This window comes from Poecilia formosa, unplaced genomic scaffold, assembly GCF_000485575.1.
Source record: "Poecilia formosa unplaced genomic scaffold, Poecilia_formosa-5.1.2 Scaffold343, whole genome shotgun sequence".
Lineage (NCBI taxonomy): Eukaryota > Metazoa > Chordata > Actinopteri > Cyprinodontiformes > Poeciliidae > Poecilia > Poecilia formosa.
The window spans coordinates 488,524-505,903 of NW_006800282.1; the positions used below are offsets into that span (position 1 = coordinate 488,524).

A 17,380-nucleotide genomic window follows, 5' to 3' on the forward strand; every position below is an offset into this window, starting at 1 on the left:
TTTTTATCCACATGCAGGCTGGAAACTTCCTCTTTCAGGAAACCTGCTCTTCCTGTTTCACGACTCTCTTTCTGTCTGACTATGATTTTTTATGATTAAATAGAAAAAAGTAGAATTAAAGCAACAATAACAACACACACAACCAGATTAATTTCATTACCGTCTGACTCTACTGTTGGGTCTTAATGTCACCTGTGTAATTAGTTTTAAAGATAACTTTATTCATTGTTATTATTAAACTAAAATCTCCAGCATGGGGAAGTGGGATGAGCTTGACTTTTCTTGACACGGGATGTGGCCGGATGATGGTCACCCTTCTCCGTTCACGCACAGCATGTTCATGGAGAACGTGGTGCTAAATGACCTGCAGACGACCTGATTCTAGACGGTCGGTAGGTAGATAGGTCAGTCAAACTTTATTAATAGATTACAAACCAGTGTTCTGACAATACAGAACTGTACCCATTTTTGATGTTTTACATTTTTCTGTTTGTATACATTATGTTGTGCTATTTTAAATGATTATCACTTCAATTTTTAGATTTACTTTTTAAAAGCCCATCTAGGGACAAGTGCTGCGAATTAGCTGTTGCTATTGCACCATGATGCAAACATGGGACTGCTGTTTTATTCCATTTGTCTATGTCGATGTGTGTCTGTCCCTATCAAATAAACTTAAAAAAAAAATAATAATTATCCCAGCATGCACCGCACGCTTCTTCTTCTACGGGCGAAAATGAAGTCGGCGGCTGCTTACCGTAGTTGCTAGACCTGTTGTGGCTCAATATTGGTCCATATATAAGGCGCACCGGATTATAAGGCGCACTGTCGGCTTTTGAGGAAATTGAAGGTTTTTAGGTGGGCCTTATAGTGCGGAAAATACGGTATTTGGACTTTTTTTAAAGCATGCAATGTAAATGTTGCATGATGCATTCCTGTTTTTTTTACGTTTGATTTGTTCATATGTGGAAGAAAAATAGTTCTGTATTTTAAGACTAAATAAGCTATAAAATGATAATTGATGACAGATTCTGACAGCATGCTCACAGGTGAAAGTAGATGGACTTCTGTTAAAAATACATAAACTAAACATAATTTTAATAGCGTATTCATTAAACAGACAGTAAGGAATGTAGAAATAACAAAATCCATAAGCCTTACTAATATGCATAACATTTGAAAGCTATTCTGTAGGTTGGAAATATGTGAAAATGACACTACCACTGTCTCTAAAATACTAATTACTTCTGGAATGTTTCTGTTTAGATACCCCAGTTTTTGTTAGATGATTGTAGCAGGAATGGAAAACCCTGCAGGATTTTCTGTACACAGCCCAGGCGCCTGGCTGCCATTGCTGTGGCTGAGAGAGTCGCAGCAGAGAGAGGGGAGAGTGTTGGCCAGACAGTTGGTTATCACATCAGACTGGAAAGCAGGTACATTTAACCTAAGCTAGTCAGATTCTATTTGGAAAAAACATAGAGCTGTAAAACTGTTTACAGCAAAATCCTGGAAGGAAAACTGGGAAAAATTAGACATCTATTGAAGGGATTTTGGATGCTTTTCTTGATTATGATGGGAAGCTGGTCTTCCCAGATAATCTGGAATATAATTAAAACCTACTATCAGTGGATAGTGACCACTGATAGTGACCACTATCAGTGGTGATAGTGGTCACTATCACTATCCAGTGATCAGTGGTCACTGGATAGTAAGTTACAGCATAGACAAAATATAATTTTATATTTATTTAATTTTTGTTTTTATTTGTTTTTTTTTACAACCTTAATTTTTTTGATTTGTTTTTTTATTCTTCCTCTGTATAACACTGTCCTTGAGTCTCTCTCACTGGTGGCTTCTGTATGTAAGGGGAAGATTGTAAAGGAATGTATTTCTTCAGTTTTTTTTCTGAAATATACTCAAAAGTTCAATAAAGAAATTGATATATTTATATAAAACAGCTGGATGGAAAGATCCACAGTTATCCAGGGTCCAGTCACACACTGCAAACCTTTTTCATTTATATACTTACTCATTGTATATTATTACAATGAGTAAGTAACATAAAAATCTGAAATGTTAAAATGAAAGGAGCCCATAGAAATAACAGATTGTCTCCTGAAGCAGGCTAATTTGCAGATATAATACAGAGAGAAGAATGTTCAAAAGGCCATCTGTCAGCTTTTGGAAACCCCTGTTGAGTTCTTAAAATGTTTAGCAGCTCCTCTTTATTTTGTAAACTTCAGGGTCTCGCCCAAGACGCTACTAACCTTTTGCACAAGTGGAGTCCTCCTCAGAACACTGATGGCAGGGGATGCCAGCCTCACAACTGTTACCCATGTCATTGTGGTGAGCATAGCTCTGTAAATGTAGCATCTTCAAGCTCATGATTGTAGCGTGAAGCAACTTCTTTGATGCTTTATTCCAGTCTGAGGCCAGTATTTGGAATCTGAAGAACAGTATACAGTGCTCCCTCGCTATAACGCGGTTAACCGTTCACGGTCTCGCTGCTTCACGGATTTTTTTGTGCAGTTTTTTTGATAGTGCATTCTGTTCTGCGTTCTGATTGGCTAAACAGTCTCCGAGCTCCTTCTTTACCTGTGTGCCAGAATCAGCGCAAAACCTGACTGGAGGCTCTCTTGACGAGATCCATCGCTCTGCCGTAGATACAGCTGTGAATCTCGCGGGGCAGGTTGGAGGAGACGCTTTAATGACATGACTCCGGATCACATTCAGGCCCGATTGATGCACACGCACATCCGCTGACCTGAAAACAGGTTTTGTTTTTTGGTTTCAATGTAGAGTATTTAATTATGCTGTGTAATAGTTGTAAAAACTAAAGGTAACTACTTCGAAGATTTCACTTCTCGCGGGTTATTTTCGGAATACAAACCCCGCGAAAAACGAAGGATCACTGTATACTGTTTTATGTAGGTTTTTGATTTCTCAAATTTCCACAACAAATTTAAGAGAAGTTATAGTTCTTGTAGTGAGGATAAAATTTAATTTTTAACTAGTAGCTTGTGTTTTGTAGTAAAATAACGTCATGATTTTGTGGCTTGGCCTTTCCAAACAGGATGAGGTTCACGAACGTGATGGTCTGACTGACTTCCTTCTTACTAAGATGCGGGATGTTGTCCAGAGGATTCCCACACTGAAGCTGATTCTCTCTAGTGCAGCTCTGGATATAGATCTATTCCTCCAGTACTTTGGCTCCTGCCCTGTGATCCACCGTAAGTCCTGAGAATGTTTGATTTTTCCAAGAATTAAACATCCATCCGTACACCTGCATGATAACAGAAGGTCGGTGCCTGTTCCCTGTGTAATAAACCCTGCTGAATGGAGCCCATAGCAGCTGATGTAAAACCTCTTAGAAGAGGCTGATCTCCACACTGTAAAACAAAACATTCACCCTGCAATTGGTAGATCACACTTCATCTTCCCTGCTGGTTTTGGTCAGAAGGGCTGATGGCGCAAAAAATTTGCAGCCTTCCTTCAATCCAGTAGCTTGCCATCATCAGTGTGTCAATGTACCCTTTGAGATTTCAGTTGGATATATAAAAGCTATGATAAATAAAATGTACTATTATTATTAATAAAATAATTATTTACAAATTAGGAGGGAATTGTAACCACAAAATTAAGAGTCAAGAGTGCATTTTCTCATTTTAACCAAGATTAAATAACATTTAGTTTGTCTTTAGTGCAGTCACAGCTTAAGCTGCATAATTGCCTTGCACTTTCTTGAAACCAGAGTTCTGTCTTTAGTTATCAGAAAGTGGATGGGTTTAGTTGCAAGGTCTTGGTGCATCTCCACCTCCCCTGTTTTTTTCTGCAGCAGTTTCCAATGTTGTGGCAGAAAGTGTCAACCCAACGGCAGATGTGGTCAATGTCAGCAGCGTGCACTCCCTCCAGGGAGAGCAGTACATCCACTTCAATCCTTTGCAGGAATTTCCCATTTCTCAATACTTTTTAAAATGCAACAACAGAGGTGTATAACTGGCAACAGCAATTAATTTGTACTAAAATTATGGTTCAGATTTTATGAACTACCTTATAGTGGAGAGCTCCTTCAGTGACAGACTGCTTCATCCAAAATGCACAAAGGTGCTTTATAGAAGGTCCTTCCTTCCAGACTTTATAAACATCACTGATCCCAACAAAACCAATAAGCTATTTACATTCTTGCCATTATTTGCAGTTTGTTTCACTTCTTGCAGTCTGCGGTTTTTTATACATATGTATGTTCATTAAAAAAACATTTTTCTGTAAATTACTTAGTTGAAAATTTCTCTTAAGTAAAGCATGCCATTTTTAATAACTGTACAGTAATATTTGTCTCTACACAGACTGTTATTCTTATTTTTACATTGTTTATCTTTGAGTGAATATGCACTCTCACATAGCTTTAATTTGATGCTAATGCACTAAATTTTCCCACTGTGGGAAACCCCTGGTAGTTTCCCCATGTTTCTGGATCTCTGAAATACTTACTTACTACTTATTAAGAAAATCATTAGTCAACATTGAAAGAAAAATATATTTCAAGCAGTTCAAAACAGAACTTTCACAACCTTTCTAAAAGTATTAAAGTTAATTTATAAAATTGGGAAGATTATCTCCTTATCTGATTTATTTGAGAATTTCTTTCACCATGGCAATGTGTTGGTAATCACTTAATCACTGAGGACTTCTCTCTGTTTATAGTTAAAGGGAAACAATTTGAAGTGAAAGAGCTCTTTTTGGAGGATATTCTGAGGCAGACGGGCTTTAATAGAAAGGACATCTGGAAATATCAGGAAGAGACTCAGAGAAGTATGAAGCTTTTCTTTTTGAACCTCCTCCAGCCCTCTCACTGATTTTATGTAAGCTCCACTGTCCATGTGATATTCAGAAGAGGGGAAGCAGAAACGATTGACAGAGTGGTGTGAGACAGTGGAGAGCGGTTCTGTTGGTGGGAAACGGACCCACATGTTGGCTCCAGGCTTCCTTCATGCCGGCAGCTGTGGGGACAGAGAAGATGAGGGCTCCATCAAGCTGGCAAGCCAAACACACAACATTATACACTATGAAGCATCCAGAACACACATTCTGTTCGCTCTTCTACTGGATCTGATGATTGTTTTAACATTTTAGCATTTTGACACCTCGTGTATTTTAATTTTTACATTTTTTTCTTCACACTGACAAAAAAGAGACTGTAAGAGAAACAACATTTAGACTTAAGGTTTGTGTAAACCAGAGGTTCCCAAACTGTGGGGCGCNACAGTTTTTCCCTCCAAACTAACTGACTGAGTTGAGTAAAGCTGTTGGATGCAGGTAATGTTAGCTAAAAGATGACTAGCTAATATCAATACAGAACCTTAAGCTTAACAAGTACCTTGTAGGCTACCGATGTTGGTGTCTATTAAGGAAGAATATCGGAATTAATTAATTTTGGAAAAAAGTTTGGCTCTCTCTTCCTCTGGATCCCAGGTCCTCCCGGCGGACAAGGAAAACAACAATGCGTGTTGACGTCACAGAATTACAGAGTTTAATCCAATAAGAAACAACGTACGAATTTACAACAAAACTGCAGAACAACAGAGACATACATTCATTACCTGAGACAAAAAGATAGAAAAAGAAAAGGCAAAGACGCGTCTTTGGAGAGAGCTGGTGCAAAAAGGCAAAATAGTGGCAGTTATCTGAATTATTACTCCTGGGCACGAACTTTTATAATGTAGGCGTGTTTTTCCTCTTTAATATATTCAAATAAGGCTTACCTCTGCTTGACCAACTGGAAGCTATCTTGGACACTCAGAAAAACTTAGAACTTCCCTAATTTACGGCAAAGATCAAAGATCATTTGTTTAACAAAAAGAGCAGAGAGCTTGTCCTGGCCTCCTGCGGTTCTAAGGCCATCTGGGCAAAGAAAAACCTAAGAAAAGTATTTCACAGATAGCTGTGAAATCTGGAGTCTCTCCTGCTATCTCTCCTTACATAGATTCTCAGGAACAAACTTAAATTCAGTCATTTGTTTCAGGGAAAGGTTATATTCACAAACCCAGTTTTGCTCTTCTGCACTCAGCATCCCAAAAGATTGAGTCCTGCCTTAAACCAAAAATAATACATAAAATCAACAGAACAAAATGAGGTACAATTCCTTTTTCTAACCTCTGAAACATAATATTCAATCCTAAGTATACAAGTTAACACAATCATTTTCCAAAACCCCATTTAGCATAAATCCTGAGCAATTTTCTAATATTAAACAAAACATTTTCATTCAAACAATTTCCATTTGATTCCGATATTTTCACAGATAGTACAATTTTCAAATACATTCATCATTTACTAGATTAGTAATTCTAAAATTAGATAATACAATTTTCATTAAAAAACATGCTATTAGTACTTAGAAAAATGTCTTAGAAATTAAATGTTAGTGGTTTTAACATTGTATGTTGTATTCAGTTTTACACCATCCCAGATGTTAGTTCTGGAAGACTTTTGATCTTCCGTGAACCGAGCAAACTTCTCTCTTCCAGGCTCAAGTGATACTGCCCTCCTGGAGATGCTAATTTTATGGCCTCCTGTCCTCTGATAACACAACAGGAGCCTCAGTGAGAGTTCTCTTTTGTTCTGTATTTTCCTTCTTGTACTTTGAATACTTACCCATAAATAGTTTAGTTTTAAATCATTAACACAAACCTGTTCAAAATTAAGAAATTTGTTCAAAACGAGAATGTTCAATATACCTTTTACAAATGCCGTAAGATTAACTGTATTAAACACTAAAAACAATCATTTTTCCTCAACACTATTTTCAGCTACGTATATTCATTTTGCCCCCAAAAAAGTCAATCCCCCCCCGTCACAAGCGTCGTTTCAACCAGACAGCCATTTGTAATCCATGGAGGGGCGCAGAAAATGTTTGGAAACCACTGGGGGGGCGCAGAAGAATAAGTTTGGGAACCACTGGTGTAAACTATCTGGGAAATTTAAAAAAATACTATAAAATTTACAAGATTTTACTCGCATTTTTTTCATAAAACAACTTGTTTACAGTACTTTGCAAAGGTCTTTTTGTGATTCATTGTTTCTTTATATTTTGTTTTCAAGAAGCCAGAAGGTTTTCACACTTTAAAGAGATTTTTATCATTAGTTGCCTGTGCCTTGTCAGCTCTCCACTCAGTCGTTGTAGCCATTTTCTTTAATACTGCAACCTGCCTATATGTCGGTGCTAAATGCGAAAGTAAAAAGTTTGAAAAGTGTTTACAATTTAGCAGAGAATAAGCTTTTAATCAAAGCTAAGTCTTGTTACTGCCAGCCTTTTGAAAAGTCACAACTTATTCAGATTTGTTTCATTCAGTTCATTAAAAGAACATTAACACAGTTTTATGAACAGTTTTTAAACAAAGTAAAGTTCAGATGAACCTCTAGGTAATAACAGCTAATGTTCCACTGAAAGGTGATCCATTCTTACATCCTGTGTCAGATATGTCTGGAGTTTGTGTAACTGTTTTTAAACCTACCTTTTAGATTTAACAAAAAAAATATATATAGAAATGAGAAATGTCTGTCAGGTTAAAAAAACAACAACAACAAAAGATACCGCAGAAAACGAGTTGCTCTAAAACGCCTTAACAGAGGTAAACCAGGGTCTGTGGAATCACAATAACCAGGAATTCAGACCAAAGCATTGCAGATCGTAAGTGAATGACTTACATTTGAAAAGGAAAGATTTAAAAGCATATGTCCACTTTATGTGCACATTGCACAATATGGATCCTAAAACTGGACTGAAAATGAGAGAAACGGTGAGTTCCAGAAAGCCTGAATAATTTTTCCATAGTTCCCTTATGTTTTTCACCATCTTATTGAAGTGCTGTCTAGAGAACACGTTCTCTGTGAACATTTTGTTATGTGTCACAGAACGAAAATGACACAGATCAGCTTGAACCATGGCTGCTGCGGGAGATGGACTCCTGCATTTCCAGCATTTTCCTGCATGAAGACCAGGAGGCTTTCAGTCAGCTCTTCAACCTCATTCTAAATGAAAATGTCCCAGGTAAGATTCTCTCTTCACATCTAATTTGTCTACATACACTAATCTACATTTAATTTGAAGCTTAAAGAACACAGCAGACAGATCAGGGAGGAAGTAAGGAAGGTAAAAGCAAATTTAGGTTCTAAAACTATATCCCAAACTTTGAACAGTCTCACAGAGCTCTGGTCAGTCCTTCATCTGAGCAGTGGACCAGTATGGCATAGCGGCTCTACTTATCAAGACACGAATGTCCACAAATACAAAAGATTTTGATGTATAGAAATTTTTGCCTTAATTATTATAACATAATATTTCAATTAGAAACATTGAAATTGGTGGAATCTAGAGACAACTGGATGTTATTTTGTGCTTTTGTAAGAACGATCAGAGTAGAATGATAGGGTGAAGTAATGTGTAAGCTGAATGAATGTACTGTTCTGATAAATTTTATTTCAAGAATGCCATTAGTCGTAGGTTATGTGTGTAAAAATACCAATTTTGTAAATATTAGGGGTGTAGTGACAATAATCTCACGATATGCTATACGATATTCTGATCAAAATACGATATATATCACAATATTTGGCAAATGATACGATTCAATGCACTTTTACGATATTCTGACAGATTTTAGAGGGACAGAGTGATTTTGGTGACATTTTGTGTTCTATAGACTTGGACTTAATTAGCTGAAAACTGATTAAAAACAACTACGCAATACCTGACTCTGATTGGACAAAGACTTAGAACCTACAGCTGGACAAAACGAATCAAAGATGCAGTGAGAAATTTTGTTTCTGTCATTTAATTCATGTGGATTTGACATAAAACACAAAGTTTCAACAGTGATCCGGGAGCTGAGTGGGGAGATTATCAGCCTCTGTAGACTCTCAATATGCAAATAATTGTATTTATGTTTTTCTTTTGGACGTACTTTGGCTGCATTTTGGACTTTGAGTCACAGAAAAACAAAACCCGATTTGGAAAAATTTTAACTTTTTCCACTGTGGAACGCTCAAATATTCATAACAAATGAATTTTATAATTTAGAATGACAAATACCGTACATTTCTTAAACTGATGTAAAAATATTGCAAGCATCACCATTTTATAACATTAGCATGAAATGAAGGCAATTCCTCATTTGTTTGTATCCAGTTTTTGACAAAACATCATAGGTCAAAACAAGATGCCAAAAATTTATAACTGTGTGTTGGAGAGGAGGTGGAGGGGTGAAAAAAGGTATTTTGTACTATGGGGATAAGGCTTTTCTACCTTGACTCCCAGAGTTAGCCGTGGCTATAAGCTGTTTACTACTAGCTGCTGGGGGAGTGGCTCTGCCTCACCCCATAGTGATCGACTCCTTGCAGCTGCGCAGCGCCGCCATTCCCCTGCTTGGATCTCTGAGTAGCTGCCTCTCAGACTACCAGGATCTCATCGTACTCTCAGTCTCTGATACTGTTCGTCAGTTGCTAATAAGAATGATCGATCTGCCATCGTCATCATGGCAATCCTCACAGCACCGCGGATTCCGGCAGCGGGTTTCCCCTCTTCGTCTTCCAGCTCAAAACAGAGCGCCGCTACCTGCTGCACATTGATTCTTCAGGTAATCCTTTATATACAGAACAGAAACCACTAAGCTAAAAACAAATTACGAAGTGGATGCCACCAGTCGCTCCAATATCCAAACTTTGCATTAATTTCGCGATCTCACTGTATTTGCCGCTACACCATTCCGCTTCTCTTTTAAAGTTACTTGCGCAACTTTACTTTGTTTCTTAGCAACAAAACACAGCCCATCGTTATTTATTGAAGATTAGAGTTTCCAAAAACAAAGGAATCTAATGTTGCGTTTTGTTTTTTACGTTTGGAAGCTCATTCCCTGTCACATAACCGGAAAAGCCGTTTTTTGACATTTCTCTGACATTCGGAAAAATACAGTTTACTTAATTTAGCACAACTCTGGTTTTACTTGGTCTATTAACACAATTTGAAAAAATCTGGTCTGTAGTTTATAATGTGTGCTTTAAGCACAAGTTGAAAGTGAGACTGAGGGGAGGTGGGATCTTGCTGCTACGCCATCACAAATCAGACATGTTAACAAGACGTATAGGCCTATGGACCCCTATGGTTTAATGTATCGATACTCACGGATGAAAAATTGATATCTTCCAACAGGGAAAAAAAAAATCTATAAATATCGTAGAATCAATATAATTATACAGCCCTAGAAAATATGAAGACTTAATACTGTAGAATAAAGATGATGCTTGGATGTCAGTACAAAACCATAACAGATACATACGCTCTTATACTTGAAGTAATGCATAATGAAAGCAGGTTTGGATGAAGGATCTCTCTTCTGTCCTGAATTGTGGTTCAGTGGACTTCATGCACAGTGAGACCGGCTCCACAGCTCTGATGGTGTCAGCAGCACGGGGATTCCTTCCACAAACGCAGCAGCTGCTCAGTATGGGTGCTGATATCAACATGAAGGCATCTAACGGGTGGTAGGAAGGCACACATTTCTTTCCTATAATGCAAAACTTTGATTACAAAGATTAAAATGGCTTTTAATCTTTGTAATTAAAAGTATGCCTATGGTACCAACTCAAAAGATGGATAACTTGAATAATGGAGTAGATGTTGTCACAATATAGTCTATTAGCTTTGCTTTGATGAAAATATTTACAAACTGTTTGAGACATATGACTCTTTTTTGACATCTCTTTTCAGGACTGCCTTAGACTTTGCTAAACACTTCCAGCAGACAGAAGCAATGGATATCCTCAAGTCTTCAATGTGAGTCTATTAAACAGTATAGATAGGAGCTAATGGTCCATAAGCAGTGGATCATTAGAGGTCGCAACCAAAGGAACTACTCAACTATATAGCTTATGTATCAGAAATTCTAATCGGTCTCAAAAGTTTGATCAGAGATCTGAAAAGTCATCCTTCCACTTCATCAATGAGTCCTAGTTGCATACTTTGTCAGGAGTGGGATGAATGTCCGTCCATCCATCCATTTTCTGACACCCTTGTCCGTAATCAGGTCGCGATGGATGCATATTCATCAATTGCCAGAATTACATTATTGTGGCTTCATTAGTAAGTTTTATTATTATAATGGATGTAGTGACTAGGCCTAACACAAATTTTGCTGAGCGATTAATTGTCTTATTATTGCGATAAACGATCATTTTAAACTGATGTAATGATAATGACATAATAATGCAAGCACATTCTGCAAAAAATAAATACATTTTATATTCAAGGGAACACTTAACATTGGAACTGGTAAACAAAATAACCAAAACAACCAAAAACAAAAATAAAATGGACTCTCAGTTTCTGTTAACAAAAAATGCATTTCAATAAAAACTAAACAACATAAAACCAAGGTGGAAATAAAAACTACATTCAACTAAGAGTACAATTATGAAGTATGTATACTTCATAATCAGGTACTCGGCATATCAGAGTACCTGATGCAACAGTTCACTCCTCCTTACAGGAGGGGTTAGTGAAGAGCACCAGAGTTCAGCCTTTTTTCATCCAGTGTCATCAATGGAAAGAGAAAAAGGCAGGAAAAAAACGATAAAGCCAATAAATTAAAATGAGGTTGATAATTTTCATTTATAATGCCATTAATTGATTTATTGTTTATCATGACAGGCCTGGTAGCGACTAAATAGAACCACTAATTATTGTATTAGAAATGATACTGTTATTTGATGCGATGGACTGGCGATCTGATCTGAGTGGAACCTGCCTCTCACCAGTTGACCGCTGGAGATGAACACCAGCTCTCCTCGCAACCCGGCAAGGACAAGTGTGTTATATAGTGGATGGATTGATGTTTAATAATTAACTGAATTAATTAATTAAGGAAAGAAATGGCATCAAAAGACATGATATCTAATCGGTGAAAAAGAAAATCTGAAGGTAACTCAGAATGACTTTATATGCTTCACAAAGATTTAACTGGTGTTTCTGCTTCTCTGAAATGAACTCTTGAAATTTTCAGTGCACATTTTGGAGATGTAAACATCTGACCTTACGCTTAGAGAGGAAAACAAGGGAATGAACTCTAATGAGTCTCCTTTGGTTCGATAGCTCTAGCCACTTTGAACTAACAATACAACTGAAAAGGGATTTACTTTTGGTCCAGTATAGGACTTTGGTGTCACTGCTCTTGGAGCGGAGTTTGGACCTTTAACCCCAGAGGCTCATTAATTAAGATGGCAGCACAGATGTTTTATTGTGAAAATTCACCTCAGACTGGCTGCTTGTGTCTGACACTGCCCTCCGATTGTAGAATTCAGGGGTTTCTTCACTGTGAATTTCCAACCGAATTATAAACCATTCTGGAAGCAATGCTACATAAGCTATTCTCTAGTCCAGGGGTGGCGTACTTGCGGCTCTCAAGCTGCATGCAGCTCTTTGACGGATCATGTGCAGCTCTTTGATACCAAAATTTCTCACTACTTATTGAAGGCAGGACTGACAAAAGCAGCATAACGTGAAGCAGAGCAAGCTGCTGCTGCGCAAGATAGAAGCAAATATATGTCAGAGTTTGCGCAACAGGTTCTGGTGACGCTAAGGGGCAAAGCAAACTGGTTCTGATCACATTAACACAATCACTGGTGTGCGCATTGTGGTGACGCTCAGAGTGGCAGGTTTGTGGATATGAGATATTTAGTGATTTTTCTACTGCAGAACAAAACTGAAAAAATCAGAAAGAAGAGACTCCTACGAGAGATTAAATTAATAATGATATTTATTATGATGCATCAGACCCGCTGTGTTTAACCTTTAAGTAAGGTTTAATTTGTATTAATGCTTGAATATTAATGTTTATTAAATACCCCCTTAAAACTATTGAGCAGAGGTGAATCCAGGAAGTTTTTAAATAGGACTAAAAGTGATGATCTTTGCATATTTTACACTACAGTGTAAATTATGCAAATGGTAGAGATCACCACAATATCCTCAAATAGGTACAAATCTGAACCATGCGAGTAAATTCTCCATATTTCAAAAAATGTTCTTCATGAGACACTTCAACATCTGACAGTTTGGCAGATGGAACTCAAAAGTTTTCTGTATATCTGTGAATTAATTTTTACTGCACCTAAGCAAATCTAATCTTTGTCTTGTTTTCACTGACATATGTGAAAGAGTAGCTATAGCAGGGTACAAACCAAATCTAAAGACACTTGTAAAATGAACACTGTCAGGTGTCCCACTAAACATTAGGGACTAAGAAAAAAGCTGTTTCAGCAAGCAATGTGGTATAAAGCTAATCTTGAAATTATGTGGTTCTTTAAGGTGATGATGAGCTTTATTTGGATCTTAATGCTGAACTGGTTCTACACCCCTGCTCTAGTCTAATAATAGTAATATTAACGCTTCGGAGTGGTCCAATTAAGCTACAATTATTCCAAATATGATTTTCATTGAAACAAGTCGTTTGTTGAAGTACTGACTGAATCTGTGGATTGAACTAAAGATTAGGATGATGGCAAGGAAACTTTCCAACCTCAAAGGCTTGGAGCTCATCGCTAAACAAGAAACCATCAAAATACCAAAGGAAACATGCAATTATAACAAGGGATTGATCGTTATAAATAAAAAAAATAAAGCTTTTTCCATAGAAGGGCATAAATGATTTTTTTAAAATTAATATAAACAAATTATTTTTCTTTCCCAAATCAATACCATTATTGTATAGCTTTATTACCGTATGTTTTTCCAGATACCTGTTTTCTTCCTATCGGAAACAAACTTGTTTCAATGAAAATCATATTTGGAATAATTGTAGCTTATTTGTTTTGGAAATCTCAAGTAAAAGGCGTGAAACCAGTTCTAATCCAAACATTGGGATTACCTGTGTTGCACTAAGCCTGTGAGCCAACTGTAGCATTTTTAGTCGTTAACCTATAAATGGCTGAAAGTGATGTGTGTTTTCTGGTCTTTCCTGAAATTGCCCCCCTTCCCTCCTCCCTCCCTCTCCCGGTGACAACAAACCAAATTCAGCAACCATGTATTCCACCATTTTCAAAGAAACTGAAGATCCATGATCTGCACTAGTCATGCCTGCTGCCCTAGCTGCCTCTTATATTGCTGGGATGATTCCTGGGGTGACATCAGCACAACAACACACAAGCCCGGTTCCTATAGAAGCACATGATTGTTTACTTATATATTTTTTTAGGATAATTGTGAATACTATAAACAATTAAAAGCAAAAATGTTCTTTTGTTTCTGTGCAGACCTTTGGGGGAAGTGAGCAGCCTGGAGGAATCGGCGTTGGTACAGTGCAGTCCTACAGAGCTGAGCAGTGAAGAACAAGAGCTTCTCAAACAGTACCACCACAGCTTTGATGACCAGCGGGTGGACCTGGATCTCATCATGACATTGCTCCACAACATCTGCACCACCACTAATGAGGGTGAGGTTTAGCATTGAAGCAAACAACCCCTTCCATCCAGTTTGAACTATTTTCTTTACACTCTGGGTTCATTTGGAGTCTCACAGCTTGCTTTTTGGACCTCTGTATTACAAGTCAGTAAAATAGTGTTGCACCTGAGACTGTTCTGTGTTCTGTGACTGCAGGAAAACTGAACAATATGGACATAATGCAGTAGCTGATTATGGGTGCATAAAATAATGGTAGGATGAAATCTGTCTTAAAGAAGATAAGAAATGTATACTTATTTCATGACTAAAGTTTTTATTCTGAGTTTTCTTTGTACAGTTTTGTTTTTTTCATCAGACATGAAAATTGTAGGTTTTCACTTTTCAAGTGTTGATTGTAAATGTAGCAACAAAGTCACTAAGTTGGCAACAGTTGGGTGCTTATTGTTACATGCAGATGAGACTTGGTGGGCAGGTTTGTCAGTCGGCCTTCTTAAAATGGGGCCATGGCTTACTTTCAGATCCTTTGTAAGATCAATGGATAAGCTCTAGACGGATGGATAGACAGATTTAAGATTTTCCCTCAGGAAAATTGTCATCTGTCTCCCATACAACACATAAAACGTAAAAACACTTAAAACATTACAACATTAAAAGCTTAGCCAAACTGACTGGTCGACCAGTCTGACTAAGCTTGGTCATGTGTATGACAAGGCGCTGGCAATATCAGATTGATAAAACAACCTCATCATCTTTTTTTTCAACATCAGATGTTGAAAGAGTTCAGCCTCCTCAGGTAGTACATCCTGATCTGGGCTTTCTTATATAGCTGCTTGGTGTTACTTGTCCAGTCAAGTTTGTTGTCCAAACACAGACCAAGATATTTACAGGTCTGCACGATCTCCACTCCCTCCACTCCTGTCAGAACTGGTTTTGGGCTGCCTCCGTCTCTCCTGAAGTCAATGACCAGTTTGTTTGTCTTGGATGTGTTTAGCTGCAGGCTGTTTGTATGGCACCAGACAAAGTTCCACATCGGACTTCTCTACTCCTCTTTGTTGTCTTTGATGCACCCCATGATGGCAGTGTCATTGGCATATTTCTGGATGCGACACATTTCAAAGTTTTTACAGAAGTCCCAGGTGTATAGGTTAAAGAGGATGGGTGAGAGTATCGTACCCTAGGGGGCTCCAGTGTGGGTGACCACAGTATCAGACATGTCCTTTATCCTGACAAATTGTAGTCTGTCAGAGAGGTAGCTGGAAAACTAATCAAGCAGGCAGGAGTCCTCTCTCATTCTGGTAAGTTTTTACAGGAAGAGAGTCCTGGCAGTGCCACTTCCCTCATCCAGGTGTGAGTAAGTATGTATCAGCCAATTGCCAAGCTCCTAAAATGAAGGAAATTGGAGAAAATTTCTCTGCTGGCCAATTTATTGGTCCTAAGATTTTCATAATTTCTCCCGAATCTGAGGCTCAGTCTAAGCCAGTTGGCTTTTTCCTCAGTCTGATTTTGAGTTTTCCAATTGTTTGTGGGAACTTGGAAGACTGTGGGAGTTATGTATAATATTCTGACAATTTAACTTTATGTTCTGCTTACTTTCCTTCTCAACGCTTACTCATAAGTTTTTTTTCCCCTCTTTGTTGGTAGTAAAGAATACTTGGTTTGTGAGTGACAAGTTTTTTGCTCCCTTTAAACCACCTCAGCTTCTACCCAAACTTGAAAAAGCTTGCTTCCCTCAAAGAAACACAGGGACCACTCATCTCACTCATCTTTTATTTATCTTTTCTTTTTGTCTTTAGATTATTCCAATTGACAGTGCAAGACCACCATGACTTCGCATGGAGTAGTCAAAGTAGTCACAGAGTAGGTTGAAAACCTACAAACAAATGAAACAAAATCAATTACAGATCACAATGACCTAATTAACTAGTTTTCCAGGTAATGTTAACAACCTACTTTTAAGTTAACAGTGAATGAACAAATAAATAAACTACATTCTAAACACATAAAACCCATTTCATCAACAAGGCTAATTTGGTCTTTGAATGCAGATTAAATGATGTAATGTCCAGTTCCTACCAGAGTGTCTTTGTGGAAGCTTGAAGCTGAGGCTCTTTGTCTGCAGAGATCATTGTGAGCACAGGTGTGCCAAGTTACCTTATAGACTTCAGATGGGCCTGAGTGAAAGGGATGGGTGCGCTTGATTCTCTCTGATGTGTGTGCCAGTTGGGTGGAGATAGTAAATGCACTCACAAGTGTACCATTTGCTGTTTTAACTTGACAGTGAGTTATCTTTAGTTTTCAGCTTCAGTCACCACAACATAAACTGTGCAGGAATGTGAAGTTTTATCTTGTGATCTGCAGGTGCTGTCCTCATATTTCTTCCTGGATATGATGAAATTGTGTCATTGAGGGATCGCATCCTCTTTGATGATAAGAGGTTCTCCACTCACTCTGAGAGGTAATAAGGCAAAGAAAGCATGGCAAAGGTCTAATAATACCTTATAGCCGTAAAAACCTGTCAAAAACTGTTAAAAGTTATTACTGTAATGTAACTCTCTGTATTTGCAAATCTTTCTATATAAGGTGTTCTTTCACTGTTTGTTCTGTGTGTTGACCTGCACCACTAGGCCTTGCTTGTGGGATTGATGTGTCTTACCTCTCAGTTACCAGGTTTTCACTCTGCATTCTGACATGCAGACTCTGGATCAGAAAAGAGCCATGAAGCCAGCTCCATCTGGTGTCCGGAAGATAGTGAGTCACTTTGTTCACTCCTCTCTGCTGTATGCAGGAAAATGGAAGCACATCTATGCTTATTTGTCTATACTTATCTGTCTATACTTACTGATTAATTTAGTTTATATATATATATATATATATACCGTATTTTCCGCACTATAAGGCGCACCTTCAATGAATGGCCTATTTTAGGAC

General features: G+C 37.8%; 1 protein-coding gene across 2 annotated transcripts in view; it reads left to right on the plus strand.

Moving 5' to 3' along the window:
- ythdc2 (YTH domain containing 2) overlaps positions 1-17,380 on the plus strand; it is a 43,776-nt gene that overhangs the window by 7,350 nt on the left and 19,046 nt on the right. For both annotated transcript variants that reach the window (XM_007574062.2, XM_007574063.2), the window contains exons 6-16: positions 1,267-1,433; positions 2,244-2,346; positions 3,074-3,230; positions 4,705-4,812; positions 4,892-5,037; positions 7,915-8,050; positions 10,413-10,539; positions 10,766-10,831; positions 14,305-14,483; positions 16,811-16,907; positions 17,113-17,200. In XM_007574062.2, the coding sequence (XP_007574124.1) occupies positions 1,267-1,433; positions 2,244-2,346; positions 3,074-3,230; positions 4,705-4,812; positions 4,892-5,037; positions 7,915-8,050; positions 10,413-10,539; positions 10,766-10,831; positions 14,305-14,483; positions 16,811-16,907; positions 17,113-17,200 (1,374 nt within the window). The remainder of the gene's footprint in view (positions 1-1,266; positions 1,434-2,243; positions 2,347-3,073; positions 3,231-4,704; positions 4,813-4,891; positions 5,038-7,914; positions 8,051-10,412; positions 10,540-10,765; positions 10,832-14,304; positions 14,484-16,810; positions 16,908-17,112; positions 17,201-17,380) is intronic.